The 19,760-nt window shown below is 37.4% G+C and overlaps 1 protein-coding gene across 50 annotated transcripts in view; it reads right to left on the reverse strand.

Moving 5' to 3' along the window:
* The window catches only part of LOC105258012 (Down syndrome cell adhesion molecule-like protein Dscam2), a 71,703-nt gene that overhangs the window by 24,596 nt on the left and 27,347 nt on the right, over positions 1-19,760 (reverse strand). For 26 of the 50 annotated variants that reach the window (XM_011269016.3, XM_011269004.3, XM_011269001.3 and 23 more), the window contains exons 7-10: positions 17,750-17,882; positions 4,311-4,747; positions 3,651-3,907; positions 2,726-3,038 (exon numbers count right to left, since the gene is read on the reverse strand). In XM_011269016.3, coding sequence (XP_011267318.1) covers positions 2,726-3,038; positions 3,651-3,907; positions 4,311-4,747; positions 17,750-17,882 — 1,140 coding nt within the window. Of the gene's footprint in view, positions 1-101; positions 393-671; positions 966-1,245; positions 1,534-2,725; positions 3,039-3,650; positions 3,908-4,310; positions 4,748-7,744; positions 7,875-8,266; positions 8,394-11,304; positions 11,426-13,047; positions 13,172-13,445; positions 13,570-15,034; positions 15,159-17,001; positions 17,126-17,749; positions 17,883-19,760 lie in introns of all 50 variants that reach the window. The other 24 variants (XM_025412303.1, XM_025412298.1, XM_025412291.1 and 21 more) reach the window with 11 other exon arrangements.

The raw sequence follows: 19,760 nt of genomic DNA on the forward strand, positions 1-19,760 counted from the left end.
TTAATGACCAGCTATGATGTGCTTGAGCGATATTAGGAAGACGAGATAGACGATGCATAGAAATGGGAACATTCACTTCTCTGGAAATCGATTATATGTACCGTTTACAGCCAGATGAGCCGTATGTGTCGTGGCACCCACGCGATTTGACGCAGTACAAGTATAATCACCGGCGTGTCTGGCCGCGACCGATTCGATAGTTAAGACGCTGTTCTTTCGATTCGTACTGGCTATCACGATGTCGGAATCATGACTGTCGATCGACGTTCCGTTAAAGGCCCAAGTTATTTCGATGGGTTGATCACCCTTCGTGACGGAACAGGTGACTGAGACCAACTCACCCCAGCTGGCCGGTTCATCCCCGAAAGCGAAAGGCAGTATTTGCGGGGCAACTGGAAAGAGCGACTGGGAGAAACGGGGCAAGAAAGAATAACTGTCGATTCGCGATGTCTCAAGAATACTAATCGGAGGCAACTTTCACATCTCGATTCAGACAACGTGAATCAATAGATGAGGTTGGTATGGCGGTGGAATATGTATCTGTTTCGTCGAGAGATTTTTCGGCAAGGATGATGGATTATTCGATAGATGGAGGAATTTCAGGTGTGTAACAATTATGTACAAATCTATTATATATAACGAAAACCGTGCAACGGGGATTAGAATCGTACCGTTAACGGTCAAAGTTGTCGATCGACTGACAGAACCGGCCAAATTTGACGCGGAGCAAGCGTATTCTCCTGCGTGGCGCGCCGAGACGCCATCGATGCTGAGGGTGCTCAAGTGCTTGCTGATTTTGGTGATTGTGATACCCGTATCTTTCGACGTGTCGATCGGTACACCGTTAAACGCCCACGATATATCCATGGGCATGTCGCCCTTCAGGATCGAGCAGGGCACGGACACGGAATCTCCCCAATTAGCGATTTCGGCATTGAAAGCAATGGGTAGAAGCTGCGGCCCGACTAGAGGTGTCATCAAACAAATGCTTCATTCGCAGCAGCGTCTGTGAAATCGTGGATCGCTTCGTCGTATAGTCGCGTTAAAGCTTTCGATGGATTCGAACGGACGAAGGAGTCAATTAACATTCACGCAGAGAGGAGGGGGACGAGCAGGATAAACGAGAGATATCAACTATAATGCTGTTTGCAGGGTTTGTGCAAGGATGAGATAAAAAAGGTGACAAAACGCAACTGAAGAATGAAAAAGACTGTGTTCTCTAGGAACAGAATCGTAGTCCCGAACCATTGACGGTGAGGATGGTCGAGTGGGACGCCGTTCCAGCCGCGTTTTCGGCGGTACAAACATATTCCCCCGCGTGTCTCGCGGTGATGACCGAGATCATGAGCATGCTAACGCGATCCGCGACCTTCTTCGCGATTACGCCGGAGGAACCGCCCATCTCTTCTCCAGGATAGCTCCAATGTATGTTTAACGGCAGGTCGCCGGCCGGCACGATACACTGCAGATTCGCAAACTCTCCGGCGTTCATCGGTAGCTTCGTGAACGCGAACTCCTGAACGATGGGCGGCACTAAGGATGGAGGAGCGATGTATGGATGTATATACGATTAGATCACGTAATTGTCGCCTGTATACCCGTGTCATGCTCATGGCTATTATAGACATGTTACGTGATACTTGAAAATATTTCTGCAATTTTCATATTAAAAATGCTTTCTAATATGTTTTCTTTAATTAACCGAGAATTAAATTTTAAATTAAATGGAGAATTAAATTTGTTCTGGATATATAAATATAATGTACTAAAAATCTTATTTCATAAATACGAAAGATATTTATTTATCCGATCGAAAAACTATGTCTATAATATACACGAACGCATAGCACTTGACCGTACGATAGAAGAAGAGATCTGATTTAAGTACGTCAGAATTCTTACTAACGATTCACAATCGGCCACCGCCATACCAACTCCCAACAAAACTTTCCACAAATGCGTGTCCTCTCTATGGGTCGACGTACGTTTGGTCTATGGTTATTAAATAATCAACGACGGCATCGTGCGCGTGTCCGAGTCCGTGCCCGTGTCCTACGTACAAGTCGCACTCTTTAAAATGTATAACTCGTTTCTCGTATACGCGCGAATGACATCCTCGAAAAAAAAAAAACAATTTGTCGACACCTTCGGCATGGTATTACGTTCAATATAGGGCAGTGCGACATAAAGTTTAATAGCGGCTGTAAAAGATAATCCGTTGCAAGGAGAATAGCTGAAAATAAAATGTTTACTATCCTAACATTATCACAATTATCTCGTCAATTAGTCAGCTGTTCGGCTGATGGCTGCAAATGTAAATGTATTTTCTATTTTTGAAATTATTGAAAGACCCATTACTTTGACGAAGAATTAAATATATCATAAAAATAAATCTTTCTGAATATATATTACTTGTAGGTATTAAAAGTATTTAACATTATTATTAAACGAGAATAAACTTTTGAAAAATTTTAATATTCTATTATATGTTCAAATTTTTCTTTAATAATTTTTATGTCGAAAAATTCAACTCTATTAAACATGGAAAAATTATTTAACTTTTAAAATGCAATCGAATTTTGTAACTCTTTGAATAAAATGTATTTATCAATATATTTGTCATAATATGTAAGAATCTCAATATTACGCGAACAATTTTATTACGCGATGAATTGAAATATCGACCACGCAAAAGATATAAGAAAATATAAAGTTTCAAACTTACCCATAACTTGAACTTCCAGCGTTCCACGTGCACTGTAACCTTGGGCGTTGCGTGCTACGCAAGTGTAAGTCGCCTGGTCGCTCATTCGTTCAACATTCTCGATGATGAGAGTGCCATTAGGGAAGACCTTTTGCTTTCTGTTAATCGGTAGAACTCTGGTATCTCGTTCCCAAACGATGCTTTCGATCGGGTATCCAGCAACAGGACAGGTGACACGCAAAGTTTCTCCTGCAACGATAGCTTTCTTGTCCATGTGACGAATGAATGGCAAACCATATACGTTGAGACGGGCAGAATGTTCGGCAGCTCCAACCTATAACAATATAATAATATTAAACGTTTTATTTAAAACGTACTCTCTAAATTTCTTAGAGTGAAAATGCACTTGAAAAATTGAGTGACTGGTCAAGTCTAACTGGTCACTCTAATTAGAATGACTTTTCACTCATAGGAGTGAATTCTTCTCACTTTTTGTTGTAGAGTAAAAAATTCACACTGCAAAATAGAGTAAAGTATATATACTCTACTTTATAGAGTGAATATTTTCACTCTATGTAGCATTTTCATTCTGTATAGAGTGAAAATTTTTACATGAAGAGTGAGTAAAGCGCATAATACGTTACGTTCAGAATTAAACACTTTTGTGAAAAGTGAATGTTCATTAATTATTTGCGAGTGGCAGTATTTTCACTATCACTTGGAGTGAATATTCACTCGTTGGAGTTAGATTTTACTCTAAGAAATTTAGAGAGTATTTAGATGATATATCAAAATTTATTTAAAAAATTTTACAATATAAAAATAAATAAAATAAAAAGTCTTTTAATTTATTAATATTTGATTATATTCAAATAGAAAAATTTAAATTTTATGTCTTTTTATGAAAAAAAGAAATATTGTAAAAAAAGACAGGAGAATTACTAACCTTTGATGCAGCAATACACTTGTACAGTCCACCATCATTGGTATGAATGCTCGAAATATTCAGATGCGAAACGACATCACCATTGACGGTGACGTATTGTCCCACTTGCAACCTCTCGGTGTTCGACAGTCGTTTTCCATCAAGTTCCCAGGTAATTTCGGGGGTGGGATTTCCGCTGGCAACACACTTCAAAAACATGCTCGGTCCAGGCTGAAGAGTCTCTTCTGCAAAGGCTGGACGAATCTGGGGGGGCTCGACTGTCGATAATCAAAGAGATAGGAGAATAATTCCGTTGACGCGTACACACACACACACACACACACACACACACACACACACACACACACACACACACACACACACACACACACACACAATATACAATCATTATATCTTTTATATTCCCTCGGTCAATTTTCTTAATTGGCAGTTTGAGATTTAATTATAAGCGTGTTGTTTCAATGAGAATCATGCTAATTACATCGAAGAAAAGTTTCTATTAATTTATGAGAATTTTTTGTTTTACAAACAAAATTGAATTAATTTTTAATTAAATTATTTGCAATGCCAATTGCAATGTTAATGTCAATTTCGCATATAAATAATTTAATTAAAAATTCGGAAAAATATGATATGTATATAAAAGAATTTAATACTCACATCTTCCGCCAAGTTTCAATTCTGCCGTTGCTTGCGCGCTTTCCTGATCATTTCTAACAAAGCATTGGTACATTCCCTTATCTTCCTTCTTTACACTCTCGATCCTTAGTACGCGATCTTCCAATCCAAGAGGCTTTCCATCCTTGAGCCAGGAGATGGTCTTGATCGGGTTGCCTTGGACGGTGCAGGTAAAGGTCGCGGGTCTTCCGAAGTCGATGGTCTGTGTGCTAGGTTCGATTTCCGCATTCAGTGGTGCCGTGACAGTCAAAACAGTCTCCACGCTTTCGCCGCCGACGGAATTGTTGACGATGCAAAGGTATTTACCGGAATCTTCGACTCGTGCTTCACGAATGATCAGAGTGCCGCTTACTTGACGTACGCGCTCATTCAGCTGGACCGGTTGACGTCTCGATGTACCCTCGATGAATTTGTACCATCTGAAACAAAAGGATAAAAACTGCCGATTTTTGCGTTAACGCCGGAACGAGAGTTGCTCGTTCTGTACTTTACTATTTTCGCTTATCATTCTAAATTCAAATTTAGATCGCAAAATGGAACACTCATACATTAACATAACAAAACAATCATATTAATAACCATATTAACATATTAAAACTAATTTCAATCAAAGTTGTTTTTTATATAAATTTGTATAAATTTATATAAAAAAATTACATATATACGTTTATTAAATTACTATTATTATATGTACATACATTTAAAATATTCTTTTTCCGTAAAAAAATACTTGTATATATAATTTTATCACATAATATATCTTTAATAAAATTCTAGTTGGATAAAGATAAATAACAAATGTTGCAATTTTGGCGAATACATTGTATGCTCCATTTTACGTTATTATGCCTTATTCTATATGCGGGGCTTTGGGCGTCTCTGGGCACGGCCTTTTATTTTTTTCATTGATCAGTATTATATGTCTCACGCGAGATAATTTTGTACAAGAACAAAATCATAATTCAACAATAAAACAAGACATTTCTACACGATCGAAAAGCAATGCAGGGGCGCAACAGAAGAACAAAGATTGGCGGCGACAATAGATGAATAAAAGCAAGAAAAAATAAATATTTAAAAGGATATTTGCGTGTCTTGCCGCAAAAATCCCTAAAGGAGAAGGTGAAAGGCGACTGCAGCGTGAAAGCAAGTACGAACGACTCTACTTGATTCTTCATGGTATACGATTGTTCGCGACGACGCTGACTAGACTAAGGGAAGGAGAGCGGAAAAAAGAAACGCCTAAAATAAAATCCAGAATACAAAATTACATAACTAAACGATCAGTAGCTGTCTTTTGACGTGACTATTGGACGCAGATGCTAGTGCAGGGTCACTTTTTAATTTTCCAGGCAACAATATCACATAACGATATTGCGATATAAAATCATTTGAAAATTCTTTCTCTGGCATTGATTAATCGATTTCAAACAAATGATTTGAAATTACGAAATACTGTCGAATATAATTACAAGTGATGGAAGGTGGTCGGGGAGGAAGCAAAAGTGGTGGTGGTGTTGGTGAACTGGCGGTACGTTTAATAGCGATAGTGCAACTAGACAACGTGAAAAAACGTTAAGGCTCGATCCTCATCTCGTAAACGATCTGCTTCTTTTTTCTTGTGAACGAACGGAAGAGAGAGGGCGGGGAATTATGAATTAAAACACGAGCGGATGAACGGAGGCACGAGAAGGTGGCGAGGACTTACCAGCCAGTATTGTGGGACTTATTTGGAGGTGTGCAGGTGTAGGGCAACATTGACCGGCCCATTGATCGGGTGACACCCTCTCGGACCACCCGGATCAGCATCGAGGATACCGGGGGAGCAGAGGGCCCGCATCCTTTTCGAGGTCGCGCTTCCGTCACCTATCTCGAAGATTGCGCCGAGGGGGTAGGATCCAGTTGGCACTGAAAACCAACACGTCCAATTGGCCCCGAATCAGGAATATATATTAAGCGTCGTTTAATCGCTATTGCTCTTGTGAATTGTGTAAAATATCGCGTAGTTATATTCGAAATTGAAAGTCTATCGAAATCATCGAATCGTCGCACGAAAATCAAGAGCACCAGCTTTTTTCCTCCAATAATTCCCGCCATTAAGTTGTTCTATTATAATTTACGCTCTCTCTTTCGTCTTCTTTTCTCTTTGCTTTTGTGTTCTCTACATTTTTATCTATTTTTCTCTCACATTCTGCATCGAATTTTCACGATACTTTTATATTTCCTGCTTAAAAAATCTTGATTCTTTCATAATATTATAATTCCTATTTTTTTATAGAAAACTTTCTCTCTTGCCCCTGTCATATCTTACGGTACCGCCACCCGACACGGGGTAGAGGGTAAGGATAAAAAATAGTCAAAAGTGAACACAGGATCTGTGCCCCGCAGAGCGTGAAACTACGTCCAAATCAGGGAGAACAGAGATCTATGCGGAAGTGTACCTAGTTATCGGGGCAGGAAAGCCTTGTGCCGCACACGCCAGCGCCAGAGACTCGCCCTCTACCCCGCGGTACTTATTAAGACCGTCTCCAGTCGTCTTCGGGGCAGTACGACCAGACGGCTCTGAAATAAATAGATTGCCCAAAGTGAGAGCTTCGTCTCTTTGTAATGTTTCAAATCCGATCTATTTCTTGGTTCCATTCCGGAAATGATGCGTGAAGAAGAATGCGAGTTGAAGAATCCGAGCGATTAACAAGCTTGATAATACGTACCCAGTATGCCATTGTGCTGACCTGGCTTGATTCGATAGAATCGTCACATGCAGTTTACTTACCTCACATGATATCAAATTGTGAGCTCACAGAACGTTTTAATATCAGTTTACATCCGATATTTTTCTTACATATTTTTATTATATCTGAATAATATATCTCGAAAAATTCTTTAGAATTTATTTTTGATACACTGCATATGATATAACATAAGCATTAGGCAGAAAATATAGATGTAAACTTATGATATTATGAATCTCTTTTCCAAGTAAATAACCTAACTTCACTCACGATAATAAAAGAAATTCTGAGCATAAAATTTAGATTATTCTTTTGTTATATCCATTTATGATTTCTTAATTTTATTACTCATCAAACAAATTTTTATGTATGTGAATACTCAATATTACGGGCTTGTTATAATTTTATTCTACTCATAGATGACGACGATGAAAAATGGAAGAAAGATGAAAACGGATATATGGTGGAACGATTGGTACAAAGTCTACCTTGTGAAAGGTACAGGATATCCCTGAAGGGAATGGCTCAACGCGACGTCTTGATTTCTAGCAGTCAAAACAACTTCCCATCCAAAGAATTTCTTTCCCGATGATCGCGGCGCGATTTTACTTGTACCCTCTGAAATCGGATTATATAAAATTGTAAAAAAGAACAGAGGGCTTTCGGCGATTTTTGCCGATATACCTTGTTAATGGGACAGGAAAACCCTGAGTCGCGCAATCCAACGCCGCCATATTCGTTTTTAGTACATCTATTAGTTTGCCACCCTCGTAACGCTCACCAGCAATGCGTGGCGCGACATTGCTAGTCGGTTCTGTAAATATGGTTGATGCAAAATAGTCGAATATAATATAATAAAAGATTTTGCTCTATATAATAAAAGAATAATATAATAAAAGAAACTAATATAATAAAAGATTTTGCTCTACTGTTATGCTATTAAAACTATGATTTTTATTTTAATATAAAAATAGCTTTAAAACAACGAAAAATCATACGAAAATTATCTCGAAAATTATCTAAATCATCTGAAAATTAATTTGCAAATTTTTTTAAAATTAAATCTTATTTTTGTGTAGTAAATGTATTGTAATTTTATATTAATTATTTATAATAGCGGTAATTTCATAATTATATACAATGTATATGTCTATGTCAGATTTTATTCCCATCTCGTTTAATCAATCGATTCATAAATGTCTATACCTGAATGCAAGTGCTGGGAAACCCTGAACAGGACACGGTAGACCGACCATTCTTTCGACTAGGATGTTTCTCCTCAATCCGTTTACATCTTTGTCTCGTACGTTTGGACGTACGCTGCCTCGCGGTTCTGCAATAGCGCAAATAGTGGAAAAATAGGAAACGCAACGCTTTCTCCATCGTCGTCATTATCATTGAGCTTACCATTGATGCACGAAACGCAAAACGCGGATACCGCAAAATGTGAAGATAACGATTGATTATCAATTGATCATGATTAAGTTATTTTGCCTTCAAAAAATTTTTTATCCAATTTTATCGAATTATTATTAAAAATGTTTTGTAAATTCTTTTTAAATTTTGAACACAAAAATTGATACAATAACCGGCAAATTACTTGATAGCTAAATTGCTAGACTTTGCTCACCTAAACAAAGGCGATGGACTGGCTTGAGCATCGCAGAGTAATGTTACTGCTTGACCTTCGATTTTCATCATTGCGTCAAATTTGGATCTAGGCGGCAATCGAGGCGGACTACTTCCAACCGGTTCTAAAAACGAAAAGGGTGAGAGATTCACCACCTAACAAGAAATCAATCGATATCTTCACATAATCTGTTTCTATCCGGAGTACATGATTGGCAAGATGCATTTTTGGTCTTAATACAAGCAAATCTTAATATTTCCCGATGTCTAAAAAGATTAATTAAACTAATAACGTTCAAAGATTAAGTTCAAAGATTAATTTTTATAATAATTTCTTCTTGAAATTAGAAGAATTTTTGGTGTAAAAAAAATTTTTTCATGAACGAATATAGCAAATGTAAATTTTATTTAGATCTAATATTTATTAATTAATTACTTTTCATTTCGGAAAGATTTCTACCAACGGCCAATCTTTGCACCGAATCTGCACATACCTGAAAACAGGAAGTGGATTTGCTTGAGCCTGACACAACATCGCCATGGCAGATTGCGATGCGACCGAGAGGACAATTATTTTAGCTGTCGGTGGCACTTTCGGTGCTGCGCCAGTTATTGGCTCTACATATACAAACAATAATACGATGAAACGATTCTAGACATTTTACGTTGACATGTATCCCCTAAGCGAGCAAAGTTTTCCCCAAGATAAGAACACTGTATCGAAGACATGAGATATCTTTATGCAAGAGTCAAATAGAACTAATAAAATAAAAGAGATTCACCGCTACCGAATCCTCAGCATTAATAATCGTAAATACCTATAAGTTGGAAGAGGGTATCCCTGCGCAGGGCACAGCATCGTTACAGCTACTCCAACGACATTCGCGAGAACATCATATTTAGACGTGGAAGCGACTCTAGGTTTGGCACCATTTATCGGTTCTACAGAACGATAATGTCATGGAAACTACATTGTATCAAATGCAAAAACAAATTCCACAACATGATAAATTAAGTATATCGATAGACTGACCTAAATGCAGGAGCAGGGAATGCTTGTGCATCACACAATAAACTGATTTGGGCATCGTTTGCTACTTCGAAAGAATTGGACTTTGCCGTTTTCGGGAATTTTGGGGCCACATGACCTGCTGGTTCTAACGTTTAAACGAAATTTATTATTTAAAATAACACGTCCGCATCATTTGAAATGCGCCACCGCCGATATATGCTTTTTATGAAAATAAATATATATAGTATATATATATATATATATATATATATATTTATATTGAAAGAAATAATTAAATATAATTATACTGATGGACTGACCTAAATGCGGGAGCAGGGAATGCCTGTGCATCGCATAATAAACTTATCTCAGCACCGTTCGCCACTTCGAAAGAATCAGATTTTGCCGATTTCGGGAATTTTGGGGACACACGACCTGCTGGCTCTAACCAGTACAAATAAAATTGTTATTTTTCTTAAAATAATACATTTGCGTTAGGACAGAACGCGCCACCGCCGTATTACATTTTTTGATTAATTTATTTATTAAAAATCAATTTTTTAATAAATAGTAATAATTCCATAATATAATTTAAAAAAATAAAAAAATTAAAAGAGAGAGATCATAAATTTTATAACTAAAATATACGAAAGAAATATAAATTATTGTATAATAAATAATAAACAATAATTCGGAAGTATAAAACAACACATTGCGTAATGCTTTAAATTTGATTACAGCTTCTACCAGATAAAATTACGCGATTCATGTCCAGCTCGTTAACAGCGTTACCTGTGAGTCGGAGGTGGCGATGCTTGAGCGGCACAAGTTAGCGCGAGCGATGATTTCGCGTTTCTTACGTAAGTGCTACTTTTCGCGTCGCTCTGAAAAGCAGGCGCCTTCGATCCCACGGGCTCTGGAGCGAAATGAAAAAGAATCTCTAAATCCTTTGAGAATTCTTCATCCTCTTAATTACCTGAACGACGGCACGGGGAACCCCTGCGCAGGACATTGCAAATTCGATGTGTTTCCCGCGGCGCGTATAAACGAGTGGACGCGATCATCGCTCGAGAATTTCGGTCCTTTCGCTCCCATCGGTTCTAGCAATACAAAAATCGTATGCCAAACAAGTTTTATTGAATTAAAAAAAAGAACAAGTTGCACCGAAAAATCCGCGTTTCCGATTCACATGAAAATAAAACTCTCAATAAAGGTGAAACAAGCCTTTCGCAATCATTCTGTCACTATGAATTCCTATTAATGACGCGCAAATTGGCGATCGATAAAGGGCGCAATAAACGCTCTACCTGAACGATGGAACTGGGTGACCCTGCGCTTGGCATTGTATCGCAAATCCAGTCGTTGATTTAGTCTGCAGCCATCGTTTCGCGTCACCCGTGACAGAAGGTGCCTTACTACCTATTGGTTCTTTTTGCAAGAAAATATTTCAGATATTTTAGAGAATGCGCAATATTTAAAAAAAAATAAAAAATAATTTCCTGAGGTATCTCTCTCAATTCATCCCCGATTAAATAGTATCATTATTTATGCAATTGAGAAAAAATACTTCAATCGATTCATAATTCGCTCATATTTAATTTACCTGAATGTTGGTACAGGGTAAGCTTGCCCTTGGCACAAAATTACGATGTGTGTGTCGGTACGCCTTTCCATCAAACTGCCTTTTTCTCCCAAAATCGAGGGCGCTTTAGTACCGACTGGCTCTAACGATGCACAATAAATTTTTTATCGCTCGAAAATGGATCGCAAAAATAGCATTACCTAAAACTGGGCACAGGGTAACCCTGAGCCGGGCATGCCAGCACAATGTTGGAACTCGTGATCATCTCTTTCCATCCGCGTTTCATTTCGCCGATCAGCGCCGGTGCTTTACTTCCGATCGGTTCTAATGATACGTAAAATGAATGCTTCAAATAAAATCTTACGGACTGCAATTTATAGGCCATTTATAGACCATTTATAGCCATTAATATTTATCGGAATTATTAATACATATCTCGATATTATTAATTTGTAAAATTTGTAAAAATTATTAATTCATATAAAAAAGGTTTATATATTTTTTAATAAAAAGTTTCTATGTAAAAATTTTATCGTTAATAAAATGTAAAAATTTGTGAAAAAATTAATTTCTCTAGGTATGTATTTAGTTACATGATTATTATAATAATAAATTGCTGCCGGAACTTTGATAAAAGAAAAAGAAATAACTCAAAGTAGAAAAATATACGTTGCATACATTTTTACGTCTTAAAAAATTAAACTCTATATTTATAGATTTACAATCTATATTTATGGATTAAAAAAGTTTACCTAAAACTGGGCACAGGGTGTCCCTGCGCCGGGCAGAATAAAATGACCACGAAGCCCGATTTTCTCTCCTTCCAACCACCCTTCAAGTCGCCCGTCAATGCCGGTGCTTTGCTACCAACCGGTTCTGGCGGGACAGAAGCCACCGTAAAAATAAAAAAAGGAACGGAACACGTGTTCATTAAATGCAACTTTACCTAAAGGAAGGTACAGGATATCCCTGCGCCGGACACGGCAACACGGCACTCAAGCTCGCTTTTTTCTTCAGCCATCCCCCTCTTATCTCGTTCGTGAGAGCCGGGGCTTTAGTTCCGATCGGCTAACGATTACAAACATGCATACGATCAAACAATTCAAATTTTGTAAAATTTGTGATTGTATATATTATTTAAGCGCGATTAGTTTTTTATCCGATTTAATATATAAATCAATGTTTGCGCCTATCCACGATAATAAATCGAAGCAAAAAAATTTTTAAATTGTAAAATAAAAAGTAAACTATCCATTATATTAATATAAATTTCTCAAAACATGTTTTGTATCTAATTTTTATGTAGCTTCTTATGTTAGTCATTACCTAAAAGAAGGTACAGGATATCCCTGCGCCGGGCACGACAACACGGTGTTGAAGCCCGCTCTTTTCTTCAACCATCCCGCTCTTAATTCGCTGAGAGTCGGGGATTTAGTTCCAATCGGTTCTGAATGATTATAAACGTGCATGATCACTCAACTCCAAAATCTACTCCAAAATTAATTGTATGTATACTTTAAAATATGATTAATTTTTTATCTGAATTCAGTGAAAAATAAATATTCGCATTTATTATCATAGCATAAACGATAAATTAAAATAAAAAAAGTTAAAAATTAAAATAAGACAAGAAATAAACAAATTTTATTTTAGATTGCAAATCTTGCAAAACCTAAAATAAAATACAGTTAAATAAAAATTGTGAAATGCTTAAAAATGATCATTTCTATCGAATCTAATTATGTTTACGTATTATGTCATTACCTAAAAGAGGGTACAGGATACCCTTGCGCTGGACAAAACAACACGACAGGGGGTCCAGCTCCGATTTCCATCCATACACCCTTCACAATGCCGGTTATTGCTGGCGCTTTGCTTCCGACTGGCTCTAATCATTTATGCAACAAGTGCTCAGCAAGCTGATATTTTTACTCGACACGAACGCTTATATGTTACGCTTACGTGTTTTTATGTAACCTTTCTGATGGAACAAGAGACCCCTTCATTGGCAAGAAACGGAGCAGAAAATTGAAACAAAAAACGGCGCTCAGAGGTAAAATGTGAAACAAGGAAGCAATAACTTGGGCTTGATTTGCACATCGCTCGTGATCTTTTAGTTATATATAGCTAAACGTATATATCTTTATATATGAAAGCTTTACCTAAAGGAGGGCACAGGATATCCCTGTGCTGGACACGGTAACACAGTATTAGATGCTGTTGTTTTTTCCATCCATACACCTTTTACGTCGCCTGTCAATGCCGGTGCTTTGCTGCCCATGGGCTCTAACGTATAAATGAACATGCGGTAAACAATAGCAAAATCATCATTTTAAAGGGACAGGGGACCCTTCTTCAATTAACAGAGTAATATGAAAACAATAGAACCAAATCCCGTCAATCTATATTAATTTAGAATAATTGATAAATTAATTATAATTATATACAAGATTAAAAAGTCAAAATGTATATGCATATGCATTTAAATTACGTTATTAATTAAAATTGAAATGATTAAAAATAAAAACTAAAAGCTCTTAAGAAAGGGATTTAAAAGTCATATATAACAACAAGAATTTACCTAAACGAAGGTACTGGATAGCCCTGCGCAGGACAAAATTGTACAATATTGGAAGTAGCTTTGCTCTGCATAAAACCTCCTTTCAAAATCCCCGTCAACGTCGGCGCTTTGCTTCCGACTGGTTCTAACAATTTATAGAGAGACACGAGAGCATGCTATGAGAATCATCTATTACTTCGTTCATGTCTTTAGTAGGTTGTAATATGCATGTATACCTATACATTGGAACTGGGAACCCCTGCGCGGGACAAAATAGAGTCAGATCATCCCCTCGAACGCGATGGTACCACGCTAGCTTTGCATCGTTAGAGAACTTCGGCTTCTTCGTAGCGACCGGTTCTAATTACATGATAGGGAATGAAGTGAAACAATCCTTGCGTGCTGCAAGTCATCTATTACTCTACCTATGACTTTAATACTTGCTCGTATATACCTATATGTTGGAACTGGGAACCCCTGCGCGGGACAAAACAAGGTCAAATCATCTCCACGAACACGATCGTACCAGGCTTTTTTTGCATCGCTCGAGAATTTCGGCTTCTTCGTAGCGACTGGTTCTAGTTATGACGAGAAATTAAATCAACTTATCATTTTCTTCACATGCTCTGCGAGAATCATTGTTCTAACTACAATCTTAGTATTTCATTTGTATACCTATACGTTGGAACTGGGAACCCCTGCGCAGGACATAGCAGGGTCAGATCATCCCCTCGAACGCGATCGTATCCAGAAAATTTTGCATCGCTCGAAAATTTTGGTTTTTTTGTAGCGACTGGTTCTGATTACATGACAGAGAATAGAGACACTTTCCTCGCATATGTGTGAAAATCATACATTATAGATTTAAAGTTTTATGCATGTACCTATAAGTAGGAACTGGGAACCCCTGCGCGGGACACAACAGGGTAAAATTGTTTCCTCGAACGCGATCGTACCAAGCCAGCTTTGATTCACTCGAGAACTTTGGCTTCTTCGTGGCGACTGGTTCTAATTATACGGAGGGAGAATGAAGTAATCATCACATGACTATATCAAATTCTAACATATTTTAAAAGCGAGGAAAACCGAATAATCATTGCTCGGAATTGTTAATCTATTACTGATAATAAGATATAATAAAAGCGAATATCACGATTTAAAATTCTCAATCATAACGCAATTATCTAGTACCTGGTTACAGGAACAGGATGCCCCTGCGCGTTACACAGCATACTGGTTTCCGATCCGCGGTTACGAACAATAGAAAATGTTTTAACGTCTCCGATAAAGGCGGGCGCCTTGATGCCCATTGGCTCTAAATAAAAGAACAAAAGAATTGATGTCACGCGCCGCAGAAAGATATATATTTCTCATGTCACTGAATACCCTTAGACAGGATTCCCCTCGTCGTTTTTTTCGCGCGATTATTTCGTGAAAGATATGAGAGAAAAATCACAATTGAGTATTGATTCCTCCATTGCGAGTAATAATTAAATATAATTAGGAATAATATAAAAATGCGAGATTGCGAGATATTTAAAAGATTTAAGCTCATCCTTTAAAATGAAATTTTAAAGGAAGTATCTTTTAAATATCATCTTTATTTTGTCTCGTTGCACTTTTATATCAGAATATTTTTTGTAGAATATTTCTACAGCATGTCATTATTACTTGTAAGATGCTGTTATTCGAATCTTTATTAAATGTCGTACCTAGAGATGGGAGGAGGATGGCCTTGAGCATTGCATGGAAGACTGATTTCTGCGTTCGCTTTCCGTGCCAATAGAGATATCTTTGCTTCACCGGCAAAGGCAGGCGCCTTGCTTCCGACAGGCTCTAAAGAATATCGACTTGCCATTACTCCGAAACTAATTTTCGTTCGTGCATTCAAAGCGGGGACAGGGCTTCCTCTTGCCAATAATAAATTGTGCACGTGTATTTATGAAATTCATCATTAAAAGTCTACATTTTGAATAAATATCAGATTTTTCTTCTCTTCAACATAAACTAGCAGCTTTTTTCTTTAAAAATAAAAATAATAACTGTCGCTTTTGATACACTCTCTTGCATTCTTATTAATTAATAATATTGAATTTCGTACCTAGATATTGGAGGAGGATGACCCTGAGCGTTACAAGGCAAACTAACGTCCATGTTCGCCTTTCGCACCAATAGAGACAACTTTGCATCACCCGCAAAAGCGGGTGCTTTGCTGCCAACGGGCTCTAAAGAATGTTAATTTATGTAGGAAACTATTTTGTTTACACATAGCAGGAACAGAGTTTCCCCTTTAAAAATGAAACTCGACCTCAGTCAACCAATATATAAATTGGTTGTTTCTTTCGATTTTTGCCTGCATTGATATAAAAAATTCTTTTTTTTTTACAAGATCAACCTTTGTCAATCATGAAATTTTTCAAAAACTGTTACCTAGTAGTGGGCACAGGACTTCCCTGAGCAGCACAGAAAATACTAATGGGTTGTCCTTCATATCTGCCGATCGTACGACTTAAATCATCCGACGTTAATCTCGGCGATCTGGCACTTATCGGTTCTGAAATCGATGGAAATTTCATGGAGAAGCGTAAGAATCTCTTACGAGAGATTACCTGGCAGTTGGAATAGGAAATCCCTGAGCGTTGCAGGCAAGCACCACGTCCGTACCCATACGTCTAGGATACGCTCTAAGAGTATCATCAGTAGAGAAGATCGGTGATTTAAACCCGACCGGTTCTACGAGAAACAACGTGACGGAATGATCAATCGCTCATAACGTCACATGACGTCAATAATAATAATATAACGCGAATGTGAAAATTATTAATTAAATAATTAATTGACAAGATGTTTCCAGTGGGCGCAAAAATAAAAATAAATTAGAGAAATTTAATGTCGGACATATGGTATAATTAAAAATTCTATTTGTTTTAATGTAATTATGAAAGGAACCGATGAAATATCCATGTCTCACCTCGAAATTGGGACAGGGTAGCCTTGTACCGGGCACATCAGATTTACCGCATCATGCGATTTAGTCTCCATGAAGTCAACTTTACGTATACTTGGCAATTTAGGTTTTGCACTCGAAGTGGGTTCTAAGAAGTGCACAAGAACGAGAACAAGCATTGTTAAGCACGGAAACTGGTACTATTACTGACCGCGTAATGGGGACAGGGAACCCTTGAGCGGGACAAGTCATTGACACCGCGGTGGAGCTAGGTGTCGGCCTCACCACTTTTATATCAGCATTTGTGAACTTTGGTTTTGCGCTGGACACCGGCTCTATATTGAAGGAACGTTAGAATGTCAAATATGTCGATGTGCATTTCACGAATGCTGAGACTGGGTATCCCGAGAATCGGAGGCAAGACTAGACAAAATTGTATTTCAAATGCAATATGTGTAGAATGTTATTTAAAAATAAAAAAGAAAAAAAAGAAAATGATTGTAATAAAATAAAATAAAATAAAACTTAAAATAAATTATAATAGAATAATTTAAGTTAATTTAAAATAATTTATAATAGATTATAATAAAATAAAATAACACAAAACTTTTTTACTCCAAACTAGAGTCAAACAAGAAATAAAATTTTTCTTCTCAAAAATTCGAAATGCAAAGTATCCCATATTTCAAATGTTTATATCAATTATGTGTACATATGTGTACATCTGAAATGTTCCCCTAGGTTGAAATAGAAAACGACAGTTATTAAACTTTTAAAGGCCGAGAAGAAATTAAGCGGAATTGAAATGTTTGAATAACAAGGACGCGATTAAATCAGAAGGAAAAATCGATGGCTTCCCTTCAATATCCACTTTCTCTCGCGTTTATTCAATCACTCTTTACATCGTAACTGCGCATCAACCGATATATTCAGAGACAATCTCTATACATTTGATATACCTGTAGCTCGGCACGGGGAACGCTTGAGCTGGACATGGCAAAGTTAATGGATGATCACGTTGCACTGTGTACGTCGTGAGGGTACGAGAATTTTCTGTCATTGGAAATTTCGGTTTCGTACTGGTCACCGGTTCTACAAAAGGAGAACCAGATTTATCAGAAGATATTAATTGTTATATAATCATCGAAGTAAAGTTAATAAAAATTCTATCTATTCATTCAAGATCGAATCATGTGATATATAAAAAAAGAGGAGACAAATTATTATTCAATTAATAATTCTTGAATAACATTTACCGTAAATTAATAATCTTCTATTTTAATACTTAAGAAAGGCCATACACCGGGACAAGGTAACTCCATATTGGCAATCAGCCGTCTATATTGACTATCCAGTGCTCGGCAACCATCGTGAAACACTGGCAAGGATAATTACTTGCCATGACGTGTCCTCGGTGACTTCACCCACCACAGGCGCGATCAAAGACCGTCCTGAAGCAGATGGCGAGGATAGCTCTGACTAATATGAAGTTAAGGAGCAATTTACCTGAATGCCGGTACGGGAAACCCTTGAACGGGGCACAATAAAGTCGCGACGGAGCCCACTATCGCATTCGGATTTGTCGATTTCACGTCCAGCGCCGTTAATTTCGGTTTTGAGCTCGACAATGGTTCTACAGGTCATATCAAAAATACACACGAGCAAATATCGAATCGTTTGGCCGTAGAAAATCGATCGAAATCCGCGCGTTTTATATTTACAAACATACGTACTTGAAAACTGGGACAGGATACGCTTGAGCAGGACATTGCAGTGTTAGACCTCTGATTTCCGGGATCTCGAAAGAACGGCTTTTATCGATAGTCGAAAACTTGGGCTTCGCGAAGCCGACCGGTTCTATAAATTAAACTTATAGTCAAGAATAAAACCGATTTTATTAATTATTTATTATAGCATTGATTTTATGAATTATGATATCGATATATTAAAACATTTGGAATTAAATTTCTAAAAGAAATTATTTTGTAGAAATATTTTGTAGACATATTTTGTAGAAATATATAAATTAAAATAAAACCGTATCAAACAATATGAATCTATACAAGAATTTATCCTCAAAGGGTTGAAAATTGAGATTAACTACAGACTTCGTTTGTTCCGAAGAAATCGATACTGGGACAGAGTAACAGCCTTACGAAGAAGACACTCTCACTTCCCCTCGTAATTCTTCTTCTTCCACGACAATATACGAAAGATCGACCAATACATCGACCTACCTATACGTAGCAACCGGAAACGCCTGAGCCGGACATAGCAACGTAATGCCCGTGCCTTTTGTAATGCGCAACCCAACGTCGTTTACCGATGGAAACTGAGGCTTGGTGCTCGACGCGGGTTCTAAAAACAGAACGCTAGACAGTCCGATATGCACAAAGCGGCACCAGGTTATTTTAGATATGCTGGAATAGGGTTGGCCCCTTTCATCAACATCGATAGACATTGATACCGAGCTAAGCTGCATTAATAGCGAGCCAAGAGTAATCTAACCGAATCAAACTATCATAGCAGGAAGAGACACGCTCTCACACATAAAAAGATTGCAACAATAGTATTTTAAAATTTTCTAATCGATCGTTTTAAAATCGACTGGAGCACAAAAATCTTTAAAAAATCATGCCCGAAATATGTGTGAAATAATTAAAGTTTTTCGATAAAACATTTGTATTATAGAATACTGTGTAAAAATATAGATCCTTGATTTATTAACATTATGAAAATAATTAACTATTACAAACGCCTACCTATAGAAAGGTACCGGAAATCCTTGAGCAGGACAAAGCAGAGTAACGTTTCTACGAGAAGAAACGCTAAATCGTTGAAGATCACTCGAACCTGATAATTGCGGGCGCGTGCTGGACGCTGGTTCTGAGTGTAAAAAGATTATCTTTTGCGGTAGAAGCACACTAAGAGGTCTTTACCTGTACGATGGAACGGGGAACCCTTGGGCAG

This window comes from Camponotus floridanus, unplaced genomic scaffold, assembly GCF_003227725.1.
Source record: "Camponotus floridanus strain SB8 unplaced genomic scaffold, Cflo_v7.5 scaffold5, whole genome shotgun sequence".
NCBI classification, from domain to species: Eukaryota; Metazoa; Arthropoda; class Insecta; order Hymenoptera; family Formicidae; genus Camponotus; species Camponotus floridanus.